The 9,360-nt window shown below is 43.0% G+C and overlaps 2 protein-coding genes across 2 annotated transcripts; one reads left to right on the top strand and one right to left on the bottom strand.

Annotated features, from left to right (window-relative positions):
* Positions 1-654: 654 nt before the first annotated feature.
* ALG2 (ALG2 alpha-1,3/1,6-mannosyltransferase) lies at positions 655-4,740 on the bottom strand. Its single transcript, XM_063130898.1, has 2 exons — positions 4,373-4,740; positions 655-1,574 (listed from the first exon to the last, which is right to left on the bottom strand). Exons 1-2 carry the CDS (start codon positions 4,718-4,720, stop codon positions 675-677), a joined length of 1,248 nt encoding a protein of 415 aa, XP_062986968.1. The 5' UTR covers positions 4,721-4,740; the 3' UTR covers positions 655-674.
* Positions 4,741-5,029: 289 nt separating this feature from the next.
* Positions 5,030-9,018, top strand: SEC61B (SEC61 translocon subunit beta). The gene is made up of 4 exons (XM_063130909.1): positions 5,030-5,148; positions 5,268-5,365; positions 6,628-6,729; positions 8,704-9,018. The coding sequence occupies exons 1-4, from the start codon at positions 5,146-5,148 to the stop codon at positions 8,789-8,791; spliced, it is 291 nt and encodes a 96-aa protein (XP_062986979.1). The 5' UTR covers positions 5,030-5,145; the 3' UTR covers positions 8,792-9,018.
* The last annotated feature ends 342 nt before the right edge of the window (positions 9,019-9,360 follow it).

Raw genomic sequence — 9,360 nt, 5'->3', positions numbered from 1 at the left:
AGTGAGTGCAAAATACTACATGTGTACTCCCCCTTGTCTCTGCCTCTCTCCCTGTGTTTGCCCTTCTGTTTTCCCAGTTTTCCATCTCTCTTTCTTGCATGAGACAGAAAGACAGACAGGGGAATGCTCCCAACGTTTTTGACTGGCCAGACATCCCACAACAGCCATTTTCTGATTAGCCATGCCCCCACAGAAGCCATTTTGTAATCATGAACACAGGGCCTTTTCAAAATGCTTCATGAGTTCACAGGCTCCAAAAGGTCCTTAGTTCAGTTCATTAAGGGCACAATCCTATGGATTGCACCTTCAATGATCGGAAGCCCCCTGAACTCGGAGGCTTATGAGCATGCAATGCAGGATGGGAGGAGCAGTAGAGGCATCCTTCACCTCCCTGTCCTTCTGCCCTGCATTTTTTGCTAGAGGGGCTTCTTTGCCCATCAAGCTGGGTCACTTTGACAGGGAGGGAAGGAGACTGGAGAAGCTTCAGGGTAAATCATATGATAACCTCTCCCCTTCTCCAAGATCAAGTTCCCAGACAACTCTGTTCTTTCCATGTCAGCTGCGTGCTCGAGTAGGTGGGTCGAAGTTCCAAGATTGGAGGCCCACATAATTGCTCCCTACATGTATAGCAAATCAGACATTACAACTAGCAAGTTATATAATGGAATTTAATTTTATTGCATTAGACTAGAAACATATTGGTACAGCTTTTCAGTGAATGCTTCTGGTGAAAAGTTTTCTAAAATTCTGATTCTCCCAGCGGCTCCCATTGTCTTCTTTAAAAAAGGATCTCTTACAAATTTCTCCATGGCTTCTGAAAACTGGGTAGGAAGAGGATCACACAAGAAGCCCGTCTGATCGTTCACAACTGATTCTAAAGGTCCCCCAGAATTTACTGCAATGACTGGGCATCTCATGTACATAGCCTCTAAAGGAACTATTCCAAAGTGTTCATTACTCGGTGTATACAGAACACACATACAGTTACTAAGAAGCGCTATCTTCTGTTCATCAGAGAAAGATCTCAGGAATGTGATCTGCTTGTCAATATTAAGTTTGGTAGCAAGAGCTTTTAGTTCTTCATAGTATTCCACATTTTCTTGAACTGCTTCATCATAACCACCAGCCAAAACCAGGTGAACATCCCTCCACTCCTGAGCATTAAGTCTCCCACGAAGGTCATGTAAAGCTTCCAAAGCCAATACTAGATTTTTCTTCCTTTCATACCTATTTATGGAAAGAAAGATACTCTTTCTGTTGGGGACTATGCTAGCTACTTCGGCAGGAATAACGGTATCAAATCTACTGACATTCAAAGAAGGATACAAGACATCTGGATTTATGTGGGACAAGGATTTGAAGGTTTCTTTGAAAACATTTGCTGTAAAACAACTGTTGACTAGAATACAGTCAGCCATGCCAGTTGTATACTCTTCCAACCAGTCCAGGGGAGCTCTGTAGACATGTTTAATTAACGACTCCCTCTTAGTCAGAAGCTGATCAGGGAAGTGACAATAAAACAAAACCTTCTTACGCCTCCGAGCCAGACGGAGAATTGGAATGCATGCAGACACCTGGGGAAACAAAGAAACAGACATATGATAGAAAGCTGTAGTACTGAGCTATGTTTGGCTGTGCTCAACCCTGAACTTCCCAAAGGAATGCTCTTGTGGTCAGACCACACTAGCTGCTTAATCCAGAACTTCATTCACTTACTTTTTACAGCTAGGCCAGACAACATAATTACCAACTCATGGCAGATGAAAGTTTTTCCAGTATTTCCCCCTTTTCTCAAACCACAGAAAATCTAATGTTTTCTTCTTCTTTTTTTCCTTTAAAGAATGCAACAGCGATTCAATCGCCTCAGGGGTACATCATTCTTAGCATTTCTCTTCTGTCTTGAAGCTCCTTGTGCTTTTGCCTAATTAATTACTTCCTTTTTCCTTGTTGCAGAGACCTGATAGCTCCTGTTGCCTGGTTTGCATCTGTGTGAAGGGAGTGAAATCAATTTTTGGAGAAGGTTCTGCAGAAGGAAAGAGGGAACTCTCAGAGGCTTGACCTGGCTGCCTACTGCTACATCTGGGGGAAAGTCTTGCTGAAGTACAAGTGACTAGTGATCCTGGCTCAGTGTGTGAGTAAATATTTTAAAGGCCTTCCTCCTGCTTATTTGGAAAGTAATGGCTGGGGTGCTGGTGCTGAGGGGCCTTTCATGCCTTCTGCCTAGGGTTGGTGGGGCAGTGAGAAGCCCTTTGCTCACCCCAAGAATTCTCCCTTCCCAGATCCTTGATAGCCACCTGCACTGCAGCAACTCAAGCTGCCTGCTCTTGCCCTTTTGGGGAGGAAGGGAAGATTTACTTAATCCCGTTTTCATTGCTGCATAGCTACAGGCTTTTGCTTTTTTAAAGGAAAAGATCCCAGTACAGTTTCCAGGGGGGAAATCCCATTACACTGAATGGGACTTACTTCAGAGAAAACATTCCTTAGCAATCCTTGCAAGGCTTCAAACTTGCCTCTGCCATGAGGATAGGCATTACAGGATGTTAAATATGTTAAATGAAACTTTCAAGCACAATAACGGTTGCACTTTCAGCTGACTGTGTAAAAGCAGTATTTCAGCAATGGTAAATAGCCCTAGTATGGATCCTTCCCTAGATGTGTCTGGAATGGAATACTGAAAAGTTGTTACCTTCACTATGAATCACTGCTACTGCTTTACTAGCAGTGAATTTGAGGAAGTCTAATCCAATTCATTGTGGAGTGGGAACAGCTTTCATTCACCAAAACAATTTCCAGTTCCAAAGTCCAGTGAGAACCAGCTTATGCTTGGGTGACTTAATTGAGACTGAGTGAAATCTCAACACTGAAGAGCTGTATCCATTTTTGTGACTACATGAAATATCACTGGGTAGAACTGCTGTGTGCTCCTCAGTACATGTGCACACATCCTATTCTCTATATGCTTATCAGTCGCAGTGTCATTTCAAATGTATTTAAGATCTGACCCAAGCAACAAGCTCAATTAAACCAAAATAGGCCAAACTGTTTACTGTGCATTTAACAGCAGCCTGATATGCATTAATAAACATCATTTTGACCTAGCTCTTACTAAGGGAGCGAGCCTTCAACATTAGTCTGGCACAAAACAATATACCAGATGAAGGTATGGAAATAAAGGCTTAACAGAAGACCTGTGTCTGAGTTGTATCACTTCAGTCTGCTGTAGAAACGTGAAGGCTTGAACTACCCACCCACCAAATGTTTTTTTTTTTAACATTTCCCAAAAATTCCTGGAAAAAACCAAAAAACCCTCTAAGCGGTTTTAAAAAATTGCCTCCCCTGCTACTTTTTTTAGGCCTTCACGTCTTTAGCATGTAGGCAAGACTGAGAGCTCCATCGGACAAGTGTTTTATTGCACGCTCGGGCACTCACGGACTTTCTTGGGTCCCTCTCACAACATCACCTGCCTCCCGCCCGTTGTTTACTTCCTCTTTCAAAAGAGGAAGTAATGAGGGACAAGCGCGCAGGCGGAGAAGTGACGATAAGCGAACGCAACTTTCCCGTGTGATGACGCTGAGCGCTTCTATTTACATATTTCCTGAACACAGAGCAATCTGAAATCGTACAGCTGAGACACAGATTTACAAACTCACCTGCTTAATTGGTATATATATATATATAAACTTGTCACCTCTTGGCCTGGGAATCTATTGCTAATTTGGGGGCACACAGACAGGTCTGAAAAATCAAGCTTGTCCTGTGCTTTGCTTGAGGCAGTAGCCTCAACGACAAACGGTCATGAGAGAGAAGTGGGCAGGCCTGCCATATTGCCCAGTTATTTGAGTGTCTCCCAATCATTTAGTGCCAATTTAGTTAATGCTTGGCCCTGGATTCAAAGTTTCATTAAAAAATCTAAATTTTCAGAGAGTATTCGGAAATAATTCTAAAACACCGATCAATTAGGGGGGAAATAAGTTTGCATCCAAGGTCCCAAATTTCTAGGCTGGGTCCTCCAGAGATTGATGGACTCAAACTCTCATCAGTCTCAGCCAACATGGCCAATAGAAATGAATGATGCGAGTTTTAGTCTAGCACAGCCTTCCTCAACCTGGGGCGCTCCAGATGTGTTGGACTACAACACATCTGGAGTGCCCCAGGTTGAGGAAGGCTGGACTCTAGCATCATCACCATCCCTGATCTAGACCAGCCTTCCTCAACCGGCTGCCCTCCAGATGTGAAAGACGACAACTGCCATCATCCCCCCAGCCATGGTAGGCGTTGTAGTCCAACACATCTGGAGGGCACCCGGTTGGGGGAAGGCTGGTCTAGCCCATCCTCCTGAAAACCAGCCCGCCGGGCTCCTGCCTGCGCGCACCTGGTCACAAACGAAGACGTCGACTTCCTCCCCGCTGAGCAGCAGCACGTGCAACGCCAGGCAGACCATACGCAGCGCGGCACAGAGCGCGTGGCCTCTTCCCAGGATGCTCCGCGGCAGCCAGCCCGCCGCCGTTCGCACGTCCAGCTGGCGCGTCTCCGAGAAGCAGCGTGCAGGGTCGTAGCGCGGCGTCCAAATCTGCACGCGGCAGCCCCGCGCGCGCAGCGCTAGAGCCGCGTCGACGACCAACCGCTCGGCCCCGCCGATGCCAAGGTCCGGGTGCAGAAAGAAAACGGAAGGACAGCCCCTGGGCTCGCTTTCGCCAGCGTCGGTCGCCGCAGCGGCCATATTGACGCCTTTCCCACCGAGCTTCCGCACCACGTAGCGCTGCTTTAACACGCATGCGCCGGTTACTCAAACCGCCACCTCAGCCTTAAGTTCGTTTCCTCTGACAGGGTGTCTAAAGTAGTGCCGGTGCCTTATCTCCTTCGAATAATACGGTTAGGAATTAGAGATGGGCGAAAGGAGCCCGAGTTAACAGTCCTGTTCAAGTGAGGGCTAGTATCCCGGGCTGTCAGTTCCTTGAGCTGTGAAAAGAATGAATTTGAGTCAGGCACTGAGTTAGGCAGCTGATCGCCGGGGTCCTACTTGGCCGAGGGTAGTGAGGGCCCCTTTCAGCGGGTGAGACAGTTCGGACGTGTCTTGTAAGTTCCGAGAAGCTTACAGAGTTTGGAGTCTCGCGTGTTGAGTAACGGGGTGTCACAGCATTTGCTATGGTAAGAGGATGGATGGGCAACAGGGTGGCCTGCTCTAAAGAAAGCGCGCCCGGTGGGTGGGTGGACCGGTGTGTAAAATAACCGCCCGCTTATTTCCTTCTCCCTTCCTTATCTTTTAGCCGGGCCCGAATCCCAGCGCTACCAATGTGGGCGCCTCCGGCCGCTCCCCCAGCAAAGCAGTAGCCCCGCGAGCCGCAGGATCCACCGTACGGCAGAGGTAGGGCGCTTGTTGACAGCTGTTTGAATGGCTGCTGTCGTGGTGCTACTTGTGGGAACGAGGGAACTCTTAAGACTTAACAAAGCAGACGTTTGCTATCACTTTCAATTTGTGTTCTGATTTGAGTGGCTTTTCAAATACTGTTCTGTTGCAAATTGGTAGAAAATGATCAAAGGTGTAATTATGGAGTAATGCAGAAAAGTGTTCTGTCTATGTAGTGTACTGTTTTGGTTCAGTCATGCATAGATGCTTTATATTGAAGTCAGCAATCCTATGGACCTTGGGAGGGTGTCTTATTAATTAATTTAATTAAGCCCCATCAGTGTACATGATGATCATGTGAGTGCTTGGGAAAAACCTTCAGAGTTCAGAGACAGTGCTCCGACCCTGAGAGGAAGCGTAGGAGATCTGAACCTTCCCCTTGGGTGGGTGAAGAGGAGACTGGAGAGGACAGGATACAAAGTATCTTGAGTCTCCTTCCCTTCCTCTCTAAAGCACTCTCACTAGACAGGCTGAAAAGTGCCAAAGTTGTAGGATGGAGAGGTGAGGATTGCCTCTGCCACTCCTCCTCCACTGTGAGTTTCAGTCTGGTAGGATGTAGGAATCATGGCAGCCTCCAAGGGTGCAATCCCAGGCATGTTTAGGCACAAAAAGGCCCACAACTCCCGGCATTCCTCAGGAAGCATGGCTGATTGGGAATGCAGGGATTTGTTTGACTTTTTCTGTCTAAACATGCATGGGATTATATCCTAGAACACTTATAGGCAACTTTCTCTGTATGGTCAAGCTTCTTAAAAATAAGATTAAAAAAAAAAAATTAATCACCAGTTTATCAAATACAGTAACCAGAGAGGCAATAAACCTGCTAAAATAGAAAAACTTAACTGCATTTCTCAAAAGCAATTGTGCTGAATCTTTCTACCTTGTGGGGGAAGATCAGTTTGAATCCTTGGGGCTGCTGTTATAAAAGCTCTCCTCATTTTCTCAACCATAGGATCAACACAAAGCAGAATCTTAGCAACAGTACCCTTTCTATCAGATTGTTAAAAGATTTAACACTTTTATATCTGTATGTACACCCAAAAGAATCTGGCAAATATTTACTCGCTGGTATAAAATTGATGTTGCTCTGTAATTCTATGTTGGTTTAAAATGACCTTCTAAATGCTAAGATCTGTCATTCACACAAGAAAAATGTGGGAAATTCTTTCATTATTGTTGATGGTTGTTTGTTTATTTCAATTATTGATTTTCTCCATTAGGAAAAATGCTAGTTGTGGAACAAGGAGTGCAGGTCGTACAACTTCAGCAGGTACTGGAGGGATGTGGAGATTCTATACAGAGGATTCCCCTGGCCTCAAAGTGTAAGTAAAAAAAGAAAAGAAGAAAGGTAATAGGGACCCATTTATTAGCATAGTATCCGTGTCTTCTCATAAAACCACAGTTTCTTGGAAAGCAATCAGAACCATGACTCTAATCTTTAGATGAGGAGAGAAAGAACAGTTTTTGTCTCTATTTGTGCCAGAAACTGCCTTGAGATACCACGTGGATGGCTTATGCCAAGGAATATATTCAAGCAGTGTGAACTGATAGGAAGCTGCCTTTATCCTGAGTCAGATCATTGGACCATCTACCTCACTACTGTTGACACTGACTGACAGCAGGGTTCTTTTCTAGCCTTACCTGGAGATGCTGGGAATTGAACCTTGGATGTTCTGTGTGCAAAGCGTATTCTCTACCACTGAACTATGGTCCCTTCCTTGGTTCCTCTGGCCTAGTTTCTGTGCCATTGGCCATAGTTTCCTGCATGAGCCTGAACATTAGTATCTATGTTGAAGACCATACTCTAGCCCTCCAGTGACACCCATTAGGTTGGTGGGTACTAGGGATAGGAACTCCCTTCCCAGGGATATTTGTGTAGCCTCATTACACCTGGTGTGTGTTTTTAAAGAAAATTTTCAAATATTTAAGTCTTATTTTCATGGTTTTTAGAGACTTGTAAGCCACCTTGGGAGGGCACTATGGCCTGAAAGGCAGGTTAAAAAAAATCTAAAATTTCTCTTCCTCTAAATGGCTGGAAATGCTGATGTGTTGTGTGAAATTACTTTCTACTGAAATTGGGGGAAAATTCTATGTCACTTTGGATAGTTCACAAAAGCCATTTGACATTTCTAAAATACTGATGAAGGGATTTTATGGTAGTAATGGAAAAAGAGGTAATCTCTCTGACTCAGCATAATTAATTTTTGTGAACAGCCCAGGGAGCTTCGGCTATTGGGCTGTATAAAAATGCAATTAATTAATTAAATAAAATTATTTAATTTTAATTCCTTTCCCTTAATTCTTCAACTAGTTTTTACTCCTCTGATAGTTGGTTACATCGTCCAGAACCACTTTTACTTCTGCTTCCCTTTATTTTGTTTTTTCGTCACTTCTTTTGTTGTTTCCCCTGTTTTCCTTCCTATTCTTACCTTTACACAAACCATTTTTACATGACAGTCCTATCCATATCTACTCAGTAAGTCCCACTGAGTTCATTGGGGCTTACTCCAAAGTAAATGGATATAGGATTGTAACTTTAAGATAAATTAGGCAATGTTAGACCATAAAAAAATCCAAAATTCACAGGCAATACTTTTATTAGGATCAACCAAAATACACAAAGTTATAGGCAAACCTTTGAGGTCTTTTCATCAGGTAAGATGTTACAAAAAACAGTGGAGGGGAGGAGGAAAGAAGAGGGGGCAAAGACTTGATGTTGAAATCATGAAGTCTGCTGGTGACAATCTTAAAATGGATTGGAGAGTCGTAGGCTTAAATGGATTAATTGGTGTCATGCAGGTTTCAGGTTACACCTAGGATTGTTGGGACAAAGTAAAAAATGGTTGATTCCCCCATTTTTTTAAATTATACAATCTGGAAGTTAGTTGGATTTGTTTTAACTGAAATGCTCAAGTTGTTTGGCAGGGAACAAAAGTAAAGAGAAACATAGTTCTTGTATTAACAAAGCTGGAGCTTAATTTTGGGTGGTGCATTAAGTGTAAAAAAAAAAGTCATCAGAAACCAAACTGGCTGGTGTTACCTGGTGGTTGGAGGGGAGGAAATCCTTTGAATAAAGACCCATCTTCAAGTAGTAGATACTTTCCCTGTTCTTCTCATTATGATTAAGTATGATTATGTTTCATAGCTTTGAACTGTTTTTTGTTAGCTGCCTTAGGTACCTATTAGAGGAATAAAAATCTCCTTAAATAAAATTATGTAATTACATATCATTATTAAATGCTAATCTTTAGCTATTATTGTGGCTAAAAAGGCTCTTTTCTCCTTCTTTTTTTCAGAGGTCCTGTTCCAGTTCTTGTTATGAGCCTTCTCTTTATTGCATCTGTATTTATGCTGCACATCTGGGGCAAATACACACGGTCGTAGAGTTTAACATGTTCTATCTGACAACTACATTTTGGACCAAAAGTATGGTTGCCTTCAGATTAAATAGATGAAGCTGTTAAGATTTTCTTCTCTATTTGATTCTGCTGTTGAACGGAAACATTCTATTGAGAAGGGTTTTTGATTCCTTTCTGTCAAAGCTTGTACTATTTGCATCTATGTACTTAAATTACAATTGATTTCATTAAAATTTGTCTATATAAATAAAACTGCATTTTTGTCCTTTGTAAATGTCCTGTTTTGATTACTTTTTTATATATAAAAAGATAAGCATTTCCACAACTTCATATACTGCATTGTGGGCTAAAAGACTATAATATAGGTATGTAACTGGTTGAAAAACTTCAAAATTGTTTTGCCAGGGTTGGTGCTGGTTTTAGTGCTATTCAAGATCTTTTCATAGATGATGGAGTAGACAGACAAACATTTTGAATGTGAAATTCATTTCCATGGCCCAGTTTTTCCCCCCATTCAAGTGTTTATAAATTTGCTGTAGTTAGCTACTATGTTATTTATTTGTTGCATTTTTATACCGCCCAATAGCCAAAGCT

The sequence above is a fragment of the Elgaria multicarinata genome, chromosome 1 (assembly GCF_023053635.1).
Source record: "Elgaria multicarinata webbii isolate HBS135686 ecotype San Diego chromosome 1, rElgMul1.1.pri, whole genome shotgun sequence".
NCBI lineage: Eukaryota > Metazoa > Chordata > Lepidosauria > Squamata > Anguidae > Elgaria > Elgaria multicarinata.
The sequence above is the reverse complement of the archived record's forward strand: the minus strand, read 5'-3'. Positions and strand labels throughout refer to the sequence as shown.